Source organism: Pongo abelii, chromosome 5, assembly GCF_028885655.2.
Source record: "Pongo abelii isolate AG06213 chromosome 5, NHGRI_mPonAbe1-v2.0_pri, whole genome shotgun sequence".
Taxonomy (NCBI): Eukaryota; Metazoa; Chordata; class Mammalia; order Primates; family Hominidae; genus Pongo; species Pongo abelii.
Window position 1 is genome coordinate 38,365,801 of NC_071990.2, and position 23,811 is coordinate 38,389,611.

At 41.3% G+C, this 23,811-nt stretch overlaps 1 protein-coding gene across 2 annotated transcripts in view; it reads left to right on the forward strand.

The window, feature by feature from the left end:
- Window positions 1-23,811, forward strand: part of ZFAND3 (zinc finger AN1-type containing 3) — a 317,651-nt gene that overhangs the window by 272,557 nt on the left and 21,283 nt on the right. For both annotated transcript variants that reach the window (XM_002816836.5, XM_054558760.2), the window contains one exon: window positions 6,995-7,162. In XM_002816836.5, the coding sequence (XP_002816882.1) occupies window positions 6,995-7,162 (168 nt within the window). The remainder of the gene's footprint in view (window positions 1-6,994; window positions 7,163-23,811) is intronic.

A 23,811-nucleotide genomic window follows, 5' to 3' on the forward strand; every position in this document is an offset into this window, starting at 1 on the left:
ATTTTTGTATTTTTAGTAGAGACAGGGTTTCACCATGTTGGTTGGCCAGCATGGTCTCAGTCTCTTGACTTCATGATCTGCCCGCCTCGGCCTCCCAAAGTGCTGGGATTACAGGCATGAGTCACTGCGCCCAGCCTGCCATGACTTTCATTTAAGATTGTTCTATTTGATGGAGAGCTGTTCCCCCATGGCCCATTAGCTTCTCCTGCTTGATCTTTTGATGAATTCATAGTCACTTGTTTCTGGTATCATGGTGTACCTCCAAAATCAGCTTCCAAGTTCCTGTGCACCAGAAATGGGAAGGGAAGATGGGCAGTGAGGAAGTGAAAAACCTAATCTCAGTCTTTAAAACATACCTTTGGGGTTTTGGGTACTCATCTCCTGAAGAGCATACGATAATTTTATTCTCCTGACTTCTGTGTGTTCTGCGGCTCTTTAAGCTGTCTTCTAGTCAAAAATGTCTCCACAGAAGCAGCTTCTGCGTTGCTATCTGGAGGACCAAAATCTGATTGGTAGATGATAAGAGTTGGCCCCAAGAAGATTTCTGATGCCGTATGTTTTTTGAGCATACTAAGGACAAAGACCTCAAAGCTCAGGTGCACTCCCAAGATGGTCAGCCTTCCTGATCAGCCATTCCAGATCTCCCAATCTTGTGTTCCCAGGAGGAGAGGGAGACTAATGCTTAGGAATCGTACTGCCTGGCAGTTTGTGAACAACTGACTTTTTAAATGTTTATGATCTAGGACATGGCATCCTAGGAGTATTTCAAGCTAGATTCGTCTCCATATCAAATGAAGATGATGGCATTCTCCACAAAATTTTAATAATCAGCCTCTTGAACCTCGTTCTCTGTCCACATAATGGCTTTTCAACAGATGTGTTACTCCAAAATTATTTTAGGGTCATTGGAAACATTAAGAAAGGAAGGGAAAATTCCAGTCAAATGAGGTGGGAATTTTTTTTAATGGGTAGCAAGGTGTTTTCTCTCTTAAAGTCTTTCATGGCACACAGAGTAAAATGTCAGGAGAAGATGAATCTAATCCCAGCATATACCCTGAAAGCAAAGCATGAGGAGAAACACAGAAAGTACCTGTAAAGCAGGTTTTTTTCAAGCCTCTTTTATCAGTTTTTCCAGTGAGAGTGTGGTATTTTTCGTGGACAAAGATTTTACCAGCTTAAAGCTCCTTTTAAATGGTCAAAGGAGAAACAGCAGTGATTGTGTGAGGGTTCGTTAATTATTGCTCTTACTGATGTTTGCATAGGCTGTTGGGATCACAACTGTCAATCTGTCAAGAAACTGATGGGTTCTAAAAAAACTGATTGAGTACCTCAAAAGCTGTCATGGAGCCTGAGATTAAACAGATTCATCTTTCGTAGAAGTAAGGGACGGTGTGGGTAAAGGGAGTAGCAGAAGGCTTTCTTCTCTTTGTTGCCACATTGCTTCTCCCACTCTCCTATTCTGTGTTGTGAGTGTTGGCTTGTACAGAGGCCTAAAAGCCTGTCTGCCTGAGATGTCAGGAAGCCACAGCCATGGTTAGCACACGGGGTGTGTGCAGGCTGCCAGCTGCAGGGTGACAGGAGATTAAGAGAGATTGAGATTCAGCTTTGACAGGCCTGACACAATTTATTTGGAAATTTTCAGGCGGGAACATGAGTAATAAAGACAAGAATGACAGTAAGGAACAAATGTGAATTTCTGCCAGAGACAAAACAGAATTTTAAAAGAAGTAGCTCTGTTTGTTGTCTCCAGTTAAGCTTTCCAGTTAAACTGTGTTCTTAAATTGAAAGTCTTAACACTACTTTCTGAGATTGGCTAGGCAAGTACAATTAGAAGAATTCCTCTCTTCAGAAGATTCCATGTCTTTAAAATTACTGTACAGCCAGTCCACTATATCCATGGGTTCCACATCTATGGATTCAACCAACCATAGACTGAAAATATTTGGGAAAAAATGGATGATTGTATCGTACTGAACATGTAGTTTTTTTGTCATTATTCCCTAAATAATACAGTATAACAACTATTTACATAGTGTTTATATTGTATTAGGGATTATAAGTAATCTAGAGAAGATTAAAGTACAGTTGATGCTTGAACAACATGGGTTTCAGCTGTGCAGGTCCACTATGCACAGATTTCCTTCTGCTTCTGCCATCCCAGAAACTGCAAGACCAGCCCCCCACTCCTCCTTCGTCTCCTCCTCAGCTAGTCAGCGTGAAGACAACAACGATGAAGACTTTGATGATCCACTTTCACTTAAGGAAGAGAAATTGTGTTTTCTCTTCCATACGGTTTTCTTAATTTTTTTTTCCTGTAGTTTACTTTATTGTAAAAATACAGTATGTAATACGTAAAACATCAAAATATGTGTTAATTGTCTGTGTGTTATCAGTGAGACTTCTGGTCAGCAGGAGGCTATTACTAGCTAAGTTTTGAGGGAGTCAGAAGTTACATGAAAATTTTCAGCTGTAACGGGGGTCAGCACCCCAAACCCCATGTTGTTCAAGGGTCAGCTGTATACGGGAGGATGTGTATAGGTTATATGCAAATACTTTGCCATTTTATATAAGGGACTTGAGCATCTGTGGAATTTGGTATTCTTGGGGGGTCCTGGAACCAATCTCCCTTGGATACCGAGAGATGGACTGTGTAGTACTTGTCTCTCTGTTGAAAATTAAGCAGCAGTTACTTTCAAACCAAGAAAGCTAAATAGGCAAAATCCTTATTCTTAAGATTTTCCTTCCTTATTTAATCACATTATGATTCTTGATCAGACGTCCTTTGACTAGATCTGATATGATATCTTTCTCATTCTATTAAACATTGGCAGAGAAAGCAGGGGTCTGGTGAGTACCAAGAATTGTGAACCTGGAATGGGGGAGTGGCAGCTCTGTGTGGGTATATCTACTACACTAGATTATGTTCTCAAGTAAAAGCATACTGGAAAAAAAGAATCTGCTTTGTTGGCCCTTTATGAAGGACCTTAATTAGAAGTCACTGTTAACTCCTGGGGTGGGAATGGTTTCCAGCTTGGCACGAGAGTTCCTCCTGCTGCTAATGAGCATGCTCCTTGCAAGGACTCGCTCCTTCTGACAGTTAAAGCTGCATGTAAGAGTTATTTCTCGTCACCTCTCTCTCCACATTTAACTGTTACTGCCCAAGTTCAGAGTATGCAAGTAGACTGTTAGGTGTTTTCAGGAAATTGGCAGTGCTTCAGGGTAACAGGGAATGATATTTGTGAGCAAAACTAAATCATTACAGGTTAATTTATTCAAATATGGGCAGTAGATGGTTGCTTTAATGTCAACCATGTTTGGATTTTTTTTTTTCCCTGATAGTCTTTTTCTAATTGACATAAAACTTATAAATGAATAGTTGAATTATTTAATTCATTATCATGTCATTAGAACCCCCTGCCCTGGACATCTGTTTCTCTTATTTAAGCAACTTGCCCCATGGCACAAAGGTTTCATTAACTAATTAGCAGAGGAAATGTAAATTTCTTATGCAAGTGAGGATGATTCTATAGATTACTATTTATTTCATTAGCTTCTCATTAAAACAGTAAGTTGACTTGTGAGAAAATGCCGGAGAATGATTTGCTTCTCGAAGAAATTACACATACACAGTCACCTTCTTGGGCAATAGCTTGTGGAGGATAGTGAGCAGTTTTGGAAGCTTATTTACCTTCGCTCTTGGTGGCAGGGAGCATTAGAGAGCATCTAACAGATCTTCATCTAGGGAAGAGTAAGTGGGCATATTCCAGAGCTTCAAAGGTGTGGATCTCTTGCTATCTGGAATAGTTTCTTTGATTCTAAAACATAACACATTCTGTTAGATATTTCTTCTGCCTTGCTTTAGAATCATCTAGGATTGCTTCCTGGGGCCCAGACTTTCTATACATGGATGGCTTTGGTCATAGACTTGTATGGATGCTGGGACATTGATTGTCAGAGGACTGAGTAGGGCTTAATGGTGTTCTTTTAGGATGACCAGTATATCATACCAGAAGCTGTGGCAGCATCAGAAACCTCCTTTAGGATTCATTGTTCAAGAATATTCCATGCCTACTGCCTACCAGAACAAATAACTCAGTGGTCTTTATATTAATGTGGAATAGATCAAGGAAAATCTCAGCATGGGATCATGTAGGCATTTCTTAGTGTTGCTATTGAATACCCATTGGTCAGATAAGGTGGGGAATTAAGAGAAAAAGAGGTCAAGACTGCACAGGCCTCCTAACTTTGCAGGGTAGGGATTGGGGGGTCCCATCAAAGTGGGTTGTTTGGTGATCACTGATGATTGTGATTATGTAAATATGAATTCTATTTCTCAGCCATAGGACTCATACATTAAAAAAATTTTTCTTCACATATCTAATTCCCTTATTTACTTGGACATAGTTACCTTATGGATAATATTGCCACACTGAAATTCTTTTTGTCTTTTATTTTTTTCCCCCGGCTTCATTGACACAGTGAAATTAAATTGTCTTCTCCTTGCAGGAAAGGTTTGTTTTAGAAATGGAGGTGGGTGCTTTGCAGATGGACAGCATGTTTGACAGTTTGGGATAGATTCATGTAGAAAGAGCTCTAAATGTGAACTCTGCATTTTCAGACACAGAGGTGTGAAAGAAAGGGGCTCAGGGTCTGAGCAGTTCTGTGTTAGATTAGAAGTGTGCTGGCATTGTGCCAAGGTCCTCCAGATTTTAATCATAGTAATAATGAAAAGGCCTCAGCTGCCTCCCCATCTTGTGCTGACACCTGCCTCCCAGTGGGAGTAATTTCCTATAAGGATGCTTTGAATTTAGGACTTTTGTCTCAGAAAAAAACATTTTTTGTTACAGTTTTTACTCTAGAATTTTCTTGTTACAAAAAAAAAAAAAAATTTCTAAGTAGGGTTATTGATACAAATAGAGCCATTGCTGGTTTGTGTAAAAGGACCCCCCCCCCCCCCCGCCCGCCCCCCGAGAGCAGTGTGGCTCATACAAGGTGAATTTCTTTCAGCTGACTGCTTTGTAATGATTTATATTTAAATTGTTGCTTGTTGCTCTTGTAGAAGAAGGGAGAGCGCCTGCCCTATCTGTGGCCACCTTAGTCACCACACTGACTGGGCCTAGACGGCTTTGCTTAGCAGAGCTGGGAAATAGGCTGAACTTGCCTTCAATTGTTTTCATCAGAGGCCTTATTTAGTTGGTTTGTATTGGGGCAAAATGTCATGTAGGACTGGAAGAATTAAATGAGATGAAAAATGAAGTCTGTAGTTGCTAAGCATGGTGCAGGGCCTCCATATGCCAGTACAGCACAGCAGGGCTGGGGGACTATGAGCAAACTACCAGCATCACCATCGGGGTCCACTGGACAATCTTGGGTGAAGTGCAGCATCTTCCTCACACACAGGGAGGCTAGGAAAGGGCATACAGACAGCCTTCACTTAAATACATCCTACAGGCTGTGGCTTCTCACTAGAGCCACTTTAAGTAGAAGATTAGGACTGCCTAGGAGACAAATTCATTCATTCAAGAAATATTTATTGAGCCATAGGCATGGAGGGAACATCAGTGAACAAAGCAGGTGAAATTTCCTGCCCTCTTGGAGTTTGCTTTCTTTTAGGGCATAATGTTAAAGATAAGTGCTGTGGAGGAATAAAAGGGAAACATGAGGAGAAGTGCTAAGAATAGGGATTCAGTGATCTAGAAGTGATGATCAGGGAAGAAGCCTTCAATGAAAATGTGACTTTGCAAAATAAAATTTAAAAGAAAATGTGACGTTGGAGCAAAGATATAAAAGGGAATGATATCTGGACTTTCACTCCGACAAGGGGAGCTATTAGAGGGTTTTGAGCAGGGAAGTAACATGATTCTAACTTGATTTTTAACAGAGTCACTTGTCTGCTATGTGGCAATAGACTGTAGAGACAAGGGGATGAGCAGAGAGACCAGTGAAGAGGCTCTTGTAGTAGGCTTGATGAGTTGGTCATGGCTTAGACCAAGGTGGGGGTGACAGAGGGGTGAGAAGGTGTGGCATCTGGATTATTTTGAGGAAGACTGTTTAGGAGACTCCCTTCTAGAGGTAATTTAGCACAAACAATTTGGAACTTGGTAAGAGGTACATCGTGGGTATGCAGGCAGCTGTTTCAGGAATACAGAGCCCCAAAGAGCTGCCCAGTTTATTGAAGGCAAGAGTCGTTTATAGCCTTGCCTGTGATAAGAGCTTTGTTGCATCTTAATTACTTTTTTGAGGTTGTGCAAGACACAGTTCTCACAGAGTACACCCCCCTCCACCTGCCATTTTGGCTCCACCTCCAGGTGGGGTGCCTGGTGCTGCTGCTGCTGCACCACCCCATGGTGGAGGTCATAGGGCAGCTTGCATGTGCACCAGCAGAGGTGCCCCTTCATTCTGAATCAAATTGCACTAATTGTCAGTATTAGAACCTGACTTTTGTGTCTTTAAGAGTAGAAACGTCAGTAGTTTTACTATAAAAGATTACAGATCACTCATCAAACGCTGGCTTTGGGAATGGAATTGTGAAAGCATAGCGATACAGAGATACATTAGACATAGTCCCATCTCTAAAGAATTATGGTCTACTTGAGGACAAGCAAGTGCCCAAGAAAAGATACCTAACCAATACAGGCAGTAAGCATCTAGGTCTCAGCAAGGGAATACAAAGACAGGACCCCATTTCTAGCTGGAATGGTCTCCTCATAGAATCTCAGCTCTTTTTAAAAACAACAACATAGAACTGGTTTTTGTTGAGCCACCCGCACCCTCCTCTCCAGCTCAGGCCTAGCTTGTTAGAAGTCAGCACTAAAGGTAAAAGTTTGTCATGGTTTGTGCAGTATAAACCAAGCAAGTCACAGCTGGCTCTCATGGGTCTGATTCCTGGACAAGGGCAGTAGCCCGGTCAGGAGAATGCCTGGAAATACATTAATCAACTGTGCTTGCCAGGCCAAGCACTAATCCTGATCCCCAAATATGTTGTTTTGGTCAGATTCACAGTCTGAGAATGAGGCTTCACCAGTAAAACGGCCACGACTACTGGAGAATACGGAACGGTCTGAGGAAACCAGTCGATCTAAACAGAAGAGTCGACGTCGGTGCTTCCAGTGCCAAACCAAACTGGAGCTGGTGCAGCAGGAATTGGGATCGTGTCGCTGCGGTAAGCATCTCCCCCAGTGGCGTGATGCAGACTGTATCCTTAACACCTTGGCCCAGCTTTGGAAATTAAGTGGCTGAAGTCTTTCGTTCTTCTGAGTACTGTAAGTTTGCTACAGTAGTGCATGCAATATAGGTTTGGGGCTTGAGAAATCAGGAGCATAGGATGTTTGCCTCTAGACACCCTTTATTCTCACACATGCAAAAAAGACAAAAACATCCCCCTGTTCTTAATGCGTATCTCCTTAGAACTACATCTCACTGCTTAGTGCTTTCAACTTCCCCCCACCACTTACTACTCTGGTTTCTTCTCACGACTTCAGAAGTTTACCAAACAAGCAAAATTCTGGAGTGTGTACCATAAAATTCAGATATTAAGTTAATTTTGAATGAGCTTCTTACTATTTATGATAAATGGAAGATTTTTTCTCCATATCCCTGTTAAATTAAGCTTTGATTAGAAAATTTCCTTTGAACCTTAGTTCATCTAGTCAGTTAATACCTTGAAATAGCCTTTTTTTTTTTTTTTTTTTTTTTTCCTGGGCTGAATCCATCCTGTTGCCTCTGCCTCACAAAGTGCTGGGATTACAGGCATGAGCCACCATATACCCAGTCTGAAATAGCTTTACAGTCACCTTTCCTTCTGTATGCTGTAGTATAATACCTTTTAGAATTGCTGCACAGGGATGCCTACCCACAGTGGAACGAAACTTAAGTCAACCCTTTCTCTCTTCTTGACCACATGTATCATGACACATAGGAACGAAATTGTGTAGCAGCATTATTTTAGGCTGATTTACAGTTTCCTGTACTTGTTTTTATTTCCTGGTTTTAAAACCTAATATTATAAAATTGTTTGAAGACCAGTTCAGCTGTCATCAGGCTGACTTTGAGACCTGTCTGTAGCCTCTGAGAATCCTATTTCTTTCTTTCTGAGAAGTGAGCTTTAGAAGCCCTCTTTCACTTCTGGGACAGCCGAAGATATCCTAAAAGTACTATTGCTGACAGTCAGGACTAAATAGTTCACTCAGCAGTTATAAAGTAATAGTCACTGGAAGTTTACTGTCTTCTGAAGCGGCAGCCTTTGCTGCTACAGTTCCTCAATTATCTGCCCTATTGGAAATGGGAAGGAAGAGAGAGGATATTAGCTTTTCATAGAAACTAAGTCGGAACTCCTATTCCTGTTTTGACCAGATACCTGTTTGTTACACATTCTGGTGTATGTGGTACTCCACGAGATTAGAAGTGCATATTCAACTGCAGAAACCGGAACCAGCATGGGGAGTCTAAATGTTACCAGATAAGGTTTTTAGGGCATTTTGGTTATAGTGCTAAGCATTTTTGGGAAACCATAAAGAGGGTTAGGATAGGTGGTGGGAACAGAGGCTGACAGCAGTTTTCAGATGTCCGTGTGTTCATGCATGCAATATGGCCCAGGTAAGTTCAAAACCTTATTCTTAGGCTATTTCGATCAACCCTGCCAGGCAATTTTAAATTCTTGGTGATGTAGGGCAGGGACACTGTGGATGGCTGAGGAAACTCTGGGCTCTGCTGGCTAACCAGCTTCGCTCCACTCTGAAGAGGCTGTCTCATCTTTTGTGATCTGCAAATTCTTGCTTTGGTCTTCATGTGAACTCTTGGGGAATTTGAGCAGTTCAGTCTGTTACCAGTGTTGTGAGCCTACCTGGTCATTTTAGCTGTTGTTTTTGTAACGTAGGCTTTTGGTTGTTCCTCAGTTAGAATTGTGGGACTTTGCTGAACCTTCTGTTCTTGTTTCTTCCTTGAAAGTAACTGAATCCTGGGTATTACACAGGATTTGCCATAGCGGATCAAGCAATTGGTCTATCAAGTATGCTGTCTTGTCCCCAGCAGTGGCTAATGCTTCTTCTTCTTGTCAGGCAAACAGGAGATTTCACAATTTAGCACTGAGAACTAAATATGTTGTAACCAGGTCTCCCAGTTTACCCTTCAGCTTTGACGCAAACTACCTAATTTCCTAAGGTCTTAGCATCCACCCGAAAAAAAAAAAAAAAAAAAGTAATACATGTTAGATGACTTCACATTCACTCAAGTAAAGCCAACTTGTCTAATCTCTGGTAAATATAGATTACTCTGCCATGCTCTTAACCTTTGTGGGCGGGAGGCTGGATTGCTAAATGCGTATTGGGTTTGCTTCAGTATGCATCCTTTTTAAATGTTCTAACATGTAGTCTCTTGGCTTTTGCCCAATTCCGAAAGTCTGCTTATAGGGAGATTTGACCTTTTCTGTTGGAGAAGAAAGCCCTGAGCTTTCTGCAGTCTCAACAGGATGTAACTTTCCTAGAGACAGCTGGGCATTCAGTTTGACCCACTGAGAGCATTACACTTATGTGCCTAGAAAAATGACTGAGTCAACTGTCACCCTTCAAAAGATGAAGGACAACAATGGGAGAACATGCCATAAAAAAGTCTGGGACTGTTTTTGACAAAGAGCTCTTGTGTTCCTCCTGCCTGCTTGGATCTCTCTAGGAAAGGGTGAGTTGTACTGTTATTTCCTTGAGGATGCATGGATGTTGGAGAGATGTTTAACTGCCCTGAAAGGTTTTAGAGGGGGGATAACACAGTAATTTACTACGGAAAGTGAAGACTCAGGAAGGTAGTTTGAGCTCAAACAGAACACTTCTTCACTGCAGAAAATCTTTTTTTAAATATATATTCGCAATCTTTTCTTCCATTTGCCTTCCATTCTGTACAGGTTATTAACTGCTGACAAGAAATTCACATCTCATAAATAATGCTTAAGAGCCGTTGCTATATAAATTGAATGTGTTAGGAATTGTGATGGGCCTTTTTGTAGCATTCGATGCCTAGAGCAGAAAGAACAGAGGATGTCATTTTCATTAATTTCTAATGAGTTGCCAATTAAAGGCAGGGAAGACGCTCCAAAGGGAAGAGTGGCCAAGCTCCCCTGAATCCTCTGCCCCAGGGCTGTCATCCAAACACTGCCAGTGAGGCCTTCTCTAAAAATTCCATTAAATTACAGTCTCATCGAGAGCACACACAGACACATTCAGCTTCCCTTTGATCTTCAAAAGAGCAATTTGTAAGGCGAGTTCTGAGCCTTCTTACATAGGGAACAGCTAGAGGTGATAGGAATTGTTAATTGCCAAGACACTCCATGGGCTTTCAATAAGGAGAAATTTTGAAGAGGAATTCTCCTCTGCCTCACTGTGACTAGACAACCTTTAAGTCAACAATACCAAAGTAACACCCTTTTCCTGTGAAATCTTTCAGGGTGCCAATTAGAAAAGGCATGTGGTTGCGAGGCTGGGATGATATCCTGCATCTTAGAGCATCTTCAATAGTTTAACTTCTCAAGATAGAAAACAGTTGCCTGAAAATGGATCTATTTGTTTCATTTTCTACTCAGTAGGCAAATTGATCAGCTCATTGTCATTGCAGGAGTCTTGTCTCCTGAATTGACACCTAGAGGATGTTCTTCTGCAATTTGGCCATCTTCATCAAATCTGGGCCATGTCACAGCCACAAGAATGCTGTCTTCTCTGAGCAGATCTTGCATGATACACATAGCTTGGCTTCCTTTTTTTTTTTTTTTTTTTTTTTTTTTTTTGTGGAGACGGAGTCGCCCAGGCTGGAGTGCAGTGGCACGATCTCAGCTCACTGCAACCTCTGCCTCCCAGGTTCAAGCAGTTCTCCTGCCTCAGCCTCCCTAGTAGCTGGGACTACAGGTGCACGCCACCACGCCTGGCTAATTTTTTGTATTTTAGTACAGACGGGATTCATCATGTTGCCTAGGCTGGTCTTGAACTCCTGAGCTCAGTCAGTCCACCTGCCTCGGCCTGCCAAAGTGTTAGGATTACAGGCATGACCCACCACGCCCGGCCTTCTTGGCTTCTTAATCACTGTGCAATGCTTGCTAGAACTGCAGAACTAATTTTTAAATACCAGTTGAAGAGTGTAAGTTTTAACATATTTTCAATTGATGGTGCATTAACAAACTTAAGTGGATAAGCTCCCTTTGGGAACAATAGTGCTTTTATTAACCTCCTGAGTAATCTGACATCCTTTATTGTTTTCAAAATAAGTTTTCTATTCACTTTAGAAACCTGAAGTGATATGTTAGCTGGGGCCTCTGGAGTAGTTGATCATCTCCAAGTGCCTCAGTGGTCATTGCTGCCTTATTATTCACTGTCAAACCAAATTCATCAAGCATTTATTGAAATCTGAATATGCAGAAAGCATTTTCTTAGGTTTTGTGGGGACTATAGGAGCTATAAATACAGAATCTAAGAGCTTACAGTCTAGATCTGTGGTTTCAAGCTTGAGTAGGGGCCTGGTGTGGTGGCTCATGCCTGTAATCCCAAGACTTTAGGAGGCCAAGGTGGGGGAATCCCTTGAGGCCAGGAGTTCAAGACCAGCTTGTTGCCCGTCTCTTTTTTTTGTAGAGATGGGCAACATAGTAAGACCCTGTCTCTATGAAAAATTATTGCCAGGCAAGATGGTGCAACCCTGTGGTCCCAGCTACTTGGGAGGCCAAGGTGGGAGGATGGCTTTCAGCCCAGGAGTTCGAGGCTGCAGTGAGTCTTGGTCACACCACTGCACTGCAGCATGGGCAACAAAGACCATGTCTCTTAAAAACTAAAAAACAAACAACAAAAAACAAGAACCAAAACTTGAGTGAGCATCACAATTTACCTGGAGGGCATGTTAAAAACAGATTGTTGGGACCCACACCCAAAGGTTCTGATTTGGTAGAACAAGTTCCCATGGAATGTTTTCACAGCCTTTCTGTTTTTTTATGATACTGACATTTTTAAAGAATACAACGCTCTATCCCTCCCCTCACCTATTTTTTAGTAGAACACTCTTTATTTGGGGTTTTAATAGAACACGCCTTATTCTGATATTTCTTCATAATTAGATTCAGGCTACGAATTCTCACCCAGACTACTACATAAATAATCATGCATCCTTCTCAGGGTTTTATGGGAGGCACAGATGTCCATCAGCCCTCATTGTTGATGTTAATTTTGGTATACCCACCTAGTGAGGGCATTCCCTGGTTTCTCCACTATGTAGTTACTGTTTTTCCCCTTGCACCTATAAACCAATCTGTGGGAAAACACTTTAAGACCAAGTAAATGCTCTGCTCCTTGTAAAAATTTTCCCTAGATTCATCATCCATTGATGATTCTTGCCTAAGCCAGTCTCTGCTAGGAGGGTTGCAAAATGATGATTTACTAACTCTAGCACTCCCTCAGCATTTATGATTTGGCACTCAGCATTCTTCTATAAGTGAAGCCACCTCCTCTCCCCCATTTATTTATCTGTTACTGGCATGGACTCATGGGCTCTTATCTTTTTTAATGGTTTATGATTTGTTATGGTACAGTTGTCGCCTGGTATCTGCGGGGAATCGGCTCCAGAGCCTCCCATGGATACCAAATTCAAGGATGCCTAAGTCCCTGATATAAAATGGTGTAGCATTGCACATAACCTACGTACATCCTCTCATATACTTTGTCATCTCTAGATTACCTAGAATACCTAATACAATGTAAATGCTATGTAAATTGTTACATGCTGTGTTGTTTAGAGAATAATGACAAAAAGAAAAAATCTGTGTCAGTGCAGACACAACCATCATAGACCTAACTACATTTTTGATCTGTGGTTGTTGAGTGCAGAACCCATGGATATGGACAACCAGCTGGACTTAATTATTTTGGTGCTCAAATTGTCCTGGATTTAGCCAGTGGAAGTTATTTTTCTGCTGGCTCCTGTGCTCTTGTGGCATACTTCCCATCTTTCTTCAGTGGTGGGGGGAGGATTTGGGAGCATTCCCTTATTCTTTGACGTAACAGCATGTGTCCCTAAATTTCCCCAATCCTGGAATCAGCCACTTCTCCAAGGACCCCCAAAGTGATTTTAATATGTACTCAAGTAGGTATTTGCCAGGCCCAAGAGGAAGGCAGACATACATAAAATAACTGGAACAGCCTACCATAAGCATTTATCAAGGTATAAGTATAAGGTATAAGCCTATATAGTGATATAAGCCTTATAGTGATAAGGAGAGGGAGAGATTAATTCCAACTCAAGATTTTGGACAGGCTTTTACAAATGGGGCTTTAAAGGAAGATTGGGACTCAGATATGGGAAATGAGTGGATGCTTGGGCAAAGCTGATATTTAGGAGATGAACTCTGTTCAGCTGGATGAAGTCTTGGAGTCAAATGAGGACAGACTGTTAGAAAGGGAGGAAAAGGATTCCAGATTCCAGGCTGAGGAGTTTGGATGTTAGTTTATAGTGAGAAGCCATCAATAGTTTTGAATACAGTCAACACGATCTAATCTGACTTTTAGAAACATGAAACATGTTGGAAAGCCATGGAGGTTGTTGAATCTTTTCAATGGAATGATCTAGAGAGAATGTGAACTGATTGAGTGAAAAGGAATACGCGTGTGTCACAACTGTTGCTGCCACTGCAGGGGGCTGCACAGTGAACAAACAGTGATATCCGTAAGGTCTAGAGTGGGGCAAGGAGCTGCAGTGATTAGGACACATGTTGGGGACATGCATTACCAGGCTGATCCATTTCACCAGCATCAGAAATCAGCCCACGTGTCTGTGCCTTAATTTTAATTCTTATTCAAGTGTGAACCTGTCAGGAACATTTGGCATTCTGTCCTGTGTCTCTAAAGGAAAGTGAGGCAGTATGTTCTTATAAAAAGCCTTATTCTGTTCACAGTGTTCTAGCCTAGATCCACCAGAAAACCCTGTTATGCAGAGAAACACCTGAGATCTTTTATTATGGCCAAAACTGATTTGACTGGTGACATGTTATCATTATTGCCATTGTGTGGAGAGTCCATGCTCTACCATGAGTTATAGGGAGAGACTGTGTCCATCTGGGTCACGAAAATGTGTCCAGAATTGGTGGGTTGTTGGTCTCACTGACTTCAAGAATGAAGCTGCGGACCCTCGCGGTGAGTGTTACAGTTCTTAAAGGTGATGTGTCTGGAGTTTGTTCCTTCTGATGTTCAGAGTTTCTTCCTTCTGGTGGGTTCGTGGTCTTGCTGGCTTCAGGAGTGAAGCTGCAGACCTTCCTGGTGAGTGTTACAGCTCTTAAGGCGGCGTGTCTGGAGTTGTTCATTCCTCCCATCCAGAGTCGTTCATTCCTCCCTGTGGGTTCGTGGTCTCACTGGCCTCAGGAGTGAAGCTGCAGACCTTTGCAGTGAGTGTTACAGGTTATAAAGGCAGTGCGGACCCAAAGAGTGAGCAGCAGCAAGATTTATTGCAAAGAGCGAAAGAACAAAGCTTCCACAGTGTGGAAGGGGACCCGAGTAGGTTGCCACTGCTGGCTCAGGCAGCCTGCTTTTATTCTCTTATCTGGCCCCACCCACATCCTGCTGATTGGTCCATTTTACAGAGAGCCAGTTGGTCTGTTTTGACAGGGTGCTGACTGGTGCGTTTACAATCCCTGAGCTAGACACAAAAGTTCTCCACCTCCCCACTAGATCAGTTAGATACAGAGTGCTGATTGGTGTATTTACAAACCTTGAACTAGACAGAGTGCTGATTGATGTATTTGCAATCACTTAGCTAGACGTAAAAGTTCTGCAAGTCCCCACTAGACTCGGGCCCAGCTGGCTTCACCCAGTGGATACTGCACTGGGGCCGCAGGTGGAGCTGCCTGCCAGTCCTGCGCCGTGCGCCACAATCCTCAGCCCTTGGGCGGTCGATGGGACCCGGCGCCGTGGAGCAGGGGGCGGCGCTCGTAGGGGAGGCTCAGGCCTCGCAGGAGCCCACAGCAGGGGCCGGGCGTGGGGGGAGGCTCAGGCATGGCAAGCTGTAGGTCCAGAGCCCTGCCCTGTGGGGAGGCAGCTAAGGCCTGGTGAGAAATCGAGGGCAGTGCCGGTGGGCCAGCACTGCTGGGGGATCTGGTGCACCTTCTGCAGCTACTGGCCTGGGTGCTAAGCCCCTCACTGCCTGGGGCGCTCCGAGTGCGGGGGCTGCCAAGCCCACACCCATCTGGAACTCCAGCTGGCCCGCAAGCGCCACGCGTAGCCCAGGTTCCGGCCGGCGCCTCTCCCTCCACACCTCCCTGCAAGCTGAGGGAGCTGGCTCTGGTCTCAACCAGCCCAGAGAGGGGCCCCCACAGTGCAGTGGCGGGCTGAAGGGCTCCCTGAGCATGGCCAGAGCAGACGCTGAGGCCGAGGAGTCGCCGAGAGTGAGCGAGGGCTGCAAGGGCTGCCAGCACGCTGTCACCTCTCAAGAGCATGGTTAAGCAAAAGACCCCAGCCTTTAGGAACTCCTGTTTATATGCTGAGTCTGGGTGATGAAAGACTAAAGCTTCTAGAGTACTCCTAAGACAGCAACAATTGGGATGTATGTTACCTGTGACTCAAGAGAAGGAGGTGTCCCATCCATCCCCCCAAAAGGAAAAAAAAATTCCACAACCTTTTGTTGGGAGTTATTATATATGTGAGAGCTAAGGGTAATTAGAAATCTTGAGGCAAATTCTGAGAAAATTTTCTTCCTTTGCTATACTCCTCCCTTCACTCTCACTGTACTTTTTACCTAAACATAAGTATGCTATCTATATTCCCCATTTAATGTTTGATGTGTAAGTGTTCCAGTCTAAAACCAAATAGATTAGTCAGTCCCTCTGCTGCTCCTCTGTAAATTGCAACTTGAGATGTTAGAGCAAAACAAATGAAACCTTTTACTGAACACGAACTCCATGTATTTAGCCCATTAGTGCAGGACTGTCCCAGAGACCCAGCCTACCATATGTTCTTTGACAGGGCCATAGAGAGATGTCAGAAACATGAAGAGCTCCTCCTCCCTAAGCAAAGGAGTATCAAAGACTGAGCTCTTCTTACAAGACCGAATGTGCAGGGCACATCCGCTGCAGCCTGTGTCACATCCCCACCCATCCCATACTGACAGGTATGGCAGAAGACCGTTATCCTATGGCATGAGATAAGTTTCCATCTTTTTAGCATACTTGCAGCTACTGCTATAGTCTAATATTAGTGGCAGTAACAGCACAATAATAGTGTTACCAAAAGGTATTTGGATAGGTTATCCTGCTTAGAATACCTTTTTTTATGGGGAGAAAAATTATTATAAAAGGAAGTGAATTATTAGTGTCTTTTATTTTAGTTCCAGTAGTAAATAGCTTTAGATAATTCTTTGTTTAGTAAAGTTTTTTAAACAGCTTTTTGAGAAATAACTTACATACCATAAAATTTGCCCATTTTATGGTTGAATGAGTTTTATTACTTTATTTCTTTAATCTTGTTTCAGACCCTGATTTTTTAGTTATTACATTTTTAATTTCTTTTTAAAATCTTTTTTCAGAAGTTGAATGAGTTTTAGTAGATTTGTGTAAGTTGTACAGCCATCACCAAATTCAGTTGTACAATACTTCCGTCATCCCAAAAAGTTCCCTCATGCCCCTTTTCAGTCGATTGATATTCTCTCCCACCCCAGCCCCAGCCAACCACTTAAAGTCTGCTTTCTCTTGCTATAGTTTCACCTTTTCTACGATTTTAATATCAATGGATTCATACCTACATAGTGTGTTGTTTTTGAAATTCATCCATATTATATATCAGTAGTTCATTCCTCTTTAATGCTGAGTATTATTTCATTGTATGGATATACCACATGTGTTTATCCATTTGCCAGTTGACATACACTTGGGTTGTTGCCAGTTTGGGGCCATTATGAATAGAGCTGCATTTGTGCAGAAGTCTTGTGTGGACATGTGTTTTAATTTCTCTTGGGTATATACATAGGCATGGAATTGCCAGGTTAAATGGTAAGTGTGTCTTTAACATTTTAAGAAACTTCCAAGATCTTTTCCAAGCTTATATCATTTTATATTTCCATTAGCAATGCATTAGGGTTCCAGTTTCTTCCTGTTCTCGCCAACATTTAATATTGTCAGTCTTTTTAATTTTAGGTATTCTAGTGGCTGTGTAGTAGTATCTCATTATGGTATATTAATTTGTATTTCCCTAATGACCAATGATGTTGAACATATTTTTTATATGTTCTTTGGTCACTCATATATCTTCTTTTATGAAGAGTCTGCTCACACTTTAAAATTTTAACCATGTTTACAAAAAGATTCGCAAAATTGCCATCTTAATATTATAACTCATCAATATGATATGTCTCTCTATTTAGGTGTTTCTCAGCCACATTTTATATTTTCAATGCATAGCTTGTTAAATTTATTTCTAAATATTTTAGTTTGTGATGATATTGTGAGTGGAATTTAAAAGTTTTATTTTTAAATTGGTTTTTTTTTTTGCTACCACTTAGAAATATATCATTTTATATCACCTTTTTAATACTGCAGACTTGCTAAATTTAACTTGTTAGCTCTCGATTCCTTAGGATTTTCTACATCCATGATCATGTCATCTGCAAATACAGTTTTACTCCTTTCCAATCTATATGCCTTTTATTTCTTTTTCTTGCCTTATTGCACCTCCAGCATGATGTTGAATAGAAGCGGAGTCATCCTTGCCTTTTCCTTGATCTTAGGTAGAAAACATTACATTTCATCACTAAGTATGATTCAGCTATAGATTTTTCATAGCTGCCCCCCACAGGTTGTAGCTGATTAATACATTCTAGGAAAACATGGGAAATGTTCAAATATGTTCACCAAAAACAGATGATTATTTAACCCATGGTAGGCTACCATGTAGCCTATAATTGGTCAACAAAGCTGTGTTCTAAAGAGTTTTGCCATCCCATAGACTCATTTCTGTTTGCAGATGAAGCATATTCCCTATGTTGATAGTCATATGTCACACGTGTGTCTAGCTAGAGTGGTGAAAGCCTGCAACCTGAGCTTGGCCCTCTTATTTTTAAACCAGCATCATAAGAGACACCCAAGATAGCTGTCCTGAGCTATACTCACTTGAGGTGATGAAAGCAAGCCACAGTGAGAGATGTTTAGAAATGCTTTGTTTGAATTAAAGGCATGAAAATTTGTGTGTAGATAATAGAATCACGTACCACCAGAATTAGAAGGAGCCTTAGTAATCATTTATAGTAATCATTTAGTCTCATCTCCTTTTTTTTTTTTTTTTAAATAAATGAGAAAACCAAGATTGAAAAGGTGGTCCCTCACCTCAGATCACACCTGTGTGCTAAATAGTGGTATTCCATGTATCCCCTGAACTAAACTTCAAGGCCTGCTGAAGAGTTTCTGCCCAGGGACCCCTCATGGCAGTGCCTGCTCCTCCCTTCCTTCAGCTTAGATTTCCTTCAGCTTAGGTTTACACACTCACTGTACCTTCCTGTCACATCTTCCTGCCCTGTAGTCTCTGTTGAACCCAGAATATCTCTTCTGAAGTACCCACATTTCTTGGTCTTTCTTCCAAATTCACCAGACTCTCTTAACTTCTTCTTGTTGATTCAGCCTCTAAAACCTTGCCCAGGACTTGGGACCCTGTGTGGAGCCTTTGCAGCAGAACCACCAAATAAGGCCAGTTATGGCAAACACACACACACACACACACGTGTGCACGCACATACACGCGCGCGCGTGCGCGTAGTAGTTAGTATTTAGTCAAAATAATCGGATTTTTTAAAATGTTTTCTTTCAGATTAATAATAAATTACTCACGAAGTTTTACCAAAGACATGTCCTTTCCAAAGCCTTTAATGTGTAGTTAAAACTAATTTATGTTAAGCACATTGTATGCAAATACCTGCTACTAGGTACTCTTAGTCATCCTAATAGATTCTTCCTGTGATTCCCCTCTTTTAAAATTTTTATTTCCATAGGCTATTGGGGAACAGATGTTGTTTGTTTACATGAGTAAGTTCTTTAGTGGTAATTTGTGAGATTTTGGTGCACCCATCACCCAAGAAATATACACTGCATCTTATTTGTAGTGTTTTATCCCTCACCCCCTTCCCACCCTTTCCCCCGAGTCCCCAAAGTCATTGTGTCATTCCTATCCCTTTGCATCCTTGTAGCTTAGCTCCCTCTTAGGAGTGAGAACATACAATGTTTGGTTTTCCATTCCTGAGTTACTTCACTTAGAATAATAGTCCCCAGTGTCATCCAGGTTGCTGCAAATGCCATTAATTCATTCCTTTTATGGCTGAGTATTATTCTATCGTGTATATATATATATATATATATATATACACATATATATATATACACACCACAGTTTCTTTATCCACTCATTGATTGATGGGCATTTGGGTTGGTTCTGCATTTTTGCAATTGCAAATTGTGCTACTATAAACATCCATGTGCAAGTATCTTTTTTGTATAATGACTTCTTTTCCTCTGGGTAGATACCCAGTAGTGGGATTGCTGGATCAATGGTAGTTTTACTTTTAGTTTTTAAAGGAACCTCCACACTGTTTTCCATAGTAATTGTACCACCAGCAGTGTAAAAGTGTTCCCTGTTTACTGCATGTACAGCAACATCTATTATGTTTTGAGTTTTTGATTATGATCATTCTTGCAGGAGTAAGGTAGTATTGCATTGTGGTTTTGATTTGCCCTTCTCTAATCATTAATGATGGTGAGCATTTTTTCATATGTTTGTTGGCCATTTGTATATCTTCTTCTGAGAATTTTCTATTCATGTTCTTCGCCCACTTTTTGATGGGATTTTTTTCTTGTTGATTTGTTTGAGTTCATTGTAGATTCTGGATATTAGTCCTCTGTCAGATGTATAGATTGTAAAGATTTTCTCCCACTCTGTGGGTTGTCTGTTTACTATGGTGACTGTTCCTTTTGCTGTGCAAAAGCTCTTTAGTTTAATTAAGTCCCAGCAGTTTATTTTTGTTTTTATTGCATTTGCTTTTGGGTTCTTGGTCATGAAATCTTTGCCTAAGCCAATGTCTAGAGGGGTTTTTCCAATGTTATCTTCTAGAATTTTTATAGTTTTAGGTCTTAGATTTAAGTCTTTAACCCATCTTGAGTTGATTTTTGTATAAGGTGAGAGATGGGGATCCAGTTTCATTCTCCTACATGTGGCTAGCCAATTATCCTAGCACCATTTGTTGAAAAGCGTGTCCTTTCACCACTTTATGTTTTTGTTTTGTCAAAGGTCAGTTGACTCTAAGTATTCGGGTTTATTTGTAGGTTCTCTGTTGTTTTCCGTTGGTCTGTGTGCCTTTTGTTATGCCATTACTATGCTGTTTTGGTGACTACGGCCTTATAGTTTAGTTTGAAGTCAGATAATGTGATGCCTCCAGATTTGTTCTTTTTACTTAGACTTGCTTTGGATATGCGGGCTTTTTTTTTTCCATGTGAATTTTAGGATTGTTTTTTCTAGTTCTGTGAAGAATGATGGTGGTACTTTGATGAGAATTGCACTGAATTTTTAGATTGCTTTTGGCAATATGGTCATTTTCACAGTATTGATTCTACCCATCCATGAGCATGGGATGTGTTTCCATTTGTTTATGTTGTCTATGATTTCTTTCCGCAGTGTTTGTAGTTTTCCTTGTGGAGGTCTTTCATCTCCTTGGTTAGGTGTATTCCTAAGTTTCCATTTTGGTGGGTTTTTTTTGTTTGTTTTGTTTTTGCAGCTACTGTAAAAGGGGTTGAGTTCTTTATTTGAGAGCTGCTGATTTGTGTACATTAATTTTGTATCCAGAAACTTGCCAATTTATTTAATCAGTTCTAGGAGCTTTCTAGAGGAGTCTTTAGAGTTTTCTAGGTGAACGATCATATCATCCATCAGCAAACAGTGACAGTTTGACTTCCTCTTTAATGATTTGGATGCCCTTTATTTCTTTCTCTTGTCTGATTGCTCTTGCTAGGACTTCCAGTACAATGTTGAAGAGGAGTGGTGACAGTGGGCATCCTTGTCTAGTTCCAGTTCTCAGAGGGAATGCTTTCAACTTTTCCCCATTCAGTATTTTATTGGCTGCGGGCTTGTCATAGATGGCTTTTATTATATTGAGGTGTATTCCTTGTATGCTGATTTTGGTAAGAGTTTTAATCATAAAATGATGCTGGATTTTGTTGAATGCTTTTTCTGCATCTACTGAGATGATCATGTGATTTTTGTTTTCAATTATGTTTGTGTGGTATATCCCATTTATTGACTTGAGTATGTTAAACCATCCCTGCATCCTTGGTATGAAACCCATTTGATCATGGTGGATTATCTTTTTGATATGTTGTTGGATTTGGTTAGCTAGTATTTTGTTAAGGATTTTAGCATCTATGTTCATCAGGGATATGGGTCTGTAGTTTTCTTTTTTGGTTATGTCCTTTCCTGGTTTTGGTATTAGGGTGATACTGGCTTCATAGAATGATTTGGGGAGGGTTTCCTCTTTATCTTGTGGAATAGTGTCAATAGGATTAGTACCAATTCTTTGAATGTCTGGTAGAATTCCACTGTGAATCCGTCTGGTCTTGGACTTTTTTTGTTGATATATTTTTAATTAGCATTTCAGTCTTACTGCTTGTTATTGGTCTGTTCAGGGTATCTAATTCTTCCTGATGTAAGCTAGGAGGGTTGTATCTTTCCAGGAATTTATCTATCTCGTCTAGGTTTTTCTAGTTTATGTGCATAATGGTGTTCATAGTAGCCTTGATTGATCCTCTGCATTTCTGTGGTGTCAGTTGTAATCTCTCCTGTTTCATTTCTTATTTAGCTTATTTGGATTTTTCTCTCTTCTTTTCTTAGTTAATCTTGTTAATGGCCTATGAATTTTATTTATCTTTTCAAAAAAATAGCTTTTTGTTTCATTTATCTTTTGTGATTTTTTTTTTGTTTCATTTAGTTTTACTCTGATATTGGTTCTTTTCTTCTTCTGGGTTTGTGATTCCCCTCTTAAGGAGTACTTCTAAGAAGCGTGGGCCTCAGCCCAGGACTTTAGAGTCCTCCTTTAGAAAGTAAAAATGCAGTTCTTTAGGTAATTTTAATGTACCCCCAAGTTAGACCATACTGCCTGTACATTTAATAGACTCATTTGTTCGTAGGAAACACCAAGATAATTTAGAAACAAAGAGAATTACTGGAAATTGCAAATGAGTAGTACCCACATCAGTGAGGTTTCATATTGGTTCCAGTCACTTCCATTCTCTCTCACTTAGAGATTTATACCTTGTGGGTGTGTAACACATGCCTTCCTCCCACTGTTCTCCCCTTCCTTGCCAGACTCAAAAAATCTCAGCAGGCAGGAGTACATGATGCTCTGTAACTTTCCATAGCCCCTATTGGAGTATGTGGCCTGTAGTGGCTGCCCAGTCAGTGGTGACTAATAATGTACAACAAAAAATTGAAAGTCCAAGAAATGTGGTATCCTCATGAGCCTGCTGCTTATGATTAGGGGAAAGCCCTTTTGGAATAGTGTTTGAAAGCAGGCCCAACCACAGCTGAGTGGGAATATTTCTGGGCCAGTAGCCATGTAAATTCTTGAGGTCCAGGGTACATGTGCAGCCTCAGGATTTCCCAGTGGATTATTTGGCTGAAGGAAAAAGATCCAGATAGTGTGTCCCCGCCCCCCCCCCACCACCAATTTTTATTGGTAGAGGAAGAAAATAATTCAGACTAGACATATATACTGTCAGATAGGACAGTGTGCTTGCTTGCTTGAATTAAAATTATTTGGTATGCTTATGAGTTTAATTAAATAACTCAACTTTGGGGAAGGGTGTATTTGCACAAATAAAACCTGTGTTTGTATTAGTACTTGGACATGAATAAGATGGGTTCTGTGGGCTGGGTGCGGTGGCTCACACCTGTAATCCCAACACTTTGAGAGCCAAGGTGGGAGGATCGCTTGAAGCCAGGAGTTCAAGACCAGCCTGGACAATATAGCAAAAACCCGTCTCTACAAAAAAATAAAATAAGCCTAGTGTGGTGGCATATGCTATAGTCCTAACTACTCAGAGGCTGAGGGAGAGGAATTGCTTGAGCCTAGGAATTTGAGGCTGCAGTGAGCTGTGATCATGTCCCCACACTCCAACCAGGGCAACAGAGCGAGACCCTGTCTCATAGAAAACAAAATACATGGGTTCTTCGGAGGTCACAGACCTACTGTGTGTAACCGCACTAGTCTCTGATTCATGCCTAACAAACTTGCGATTCCTTGACATATAATCCAAGTAATTAAGGGATCTGAGAAGCCATCCATCTGGTGCCACTCCAGACCCCTAAACTGGCGCTGCATAAACCCCATCAGCAGTTTCCTGGCAGATAGTCCCACTGTGTACATCTGCATGGAGGGAGTGTGGCATCTTCTGCATGGAGGGTGTATGGCATCTCCTGTTGCTGGGCAACTTAGATTGACTAGGTGCTTCCTCTACCCAGCTTAAACTGGCCTCCCTCTAGAACACATACTCATTCCCCCTCACTCTGCCCTCTGGAGCAATCTGTTACAAATCCTCTTCTTCAAGCCTGTTCACAGATTTGATCACTGTGATGTAAGCTTTCCAGCAGCCCAGCTCCCGCAGTAACAAATTCATTCTCAGAGACCACAGAACTGATATTGGAGCATCAAGGACAGGGTCAGAAACAGGAATGCTGGATTGGACTCAGTGTTTGTCTCCACAGTTTTTCTCAGCTGAGGCCCTCACAAAACCTGGTGTCTTTTTTAACAAAACCCTTCATCTGGTGATCTCCCCCTGAGACA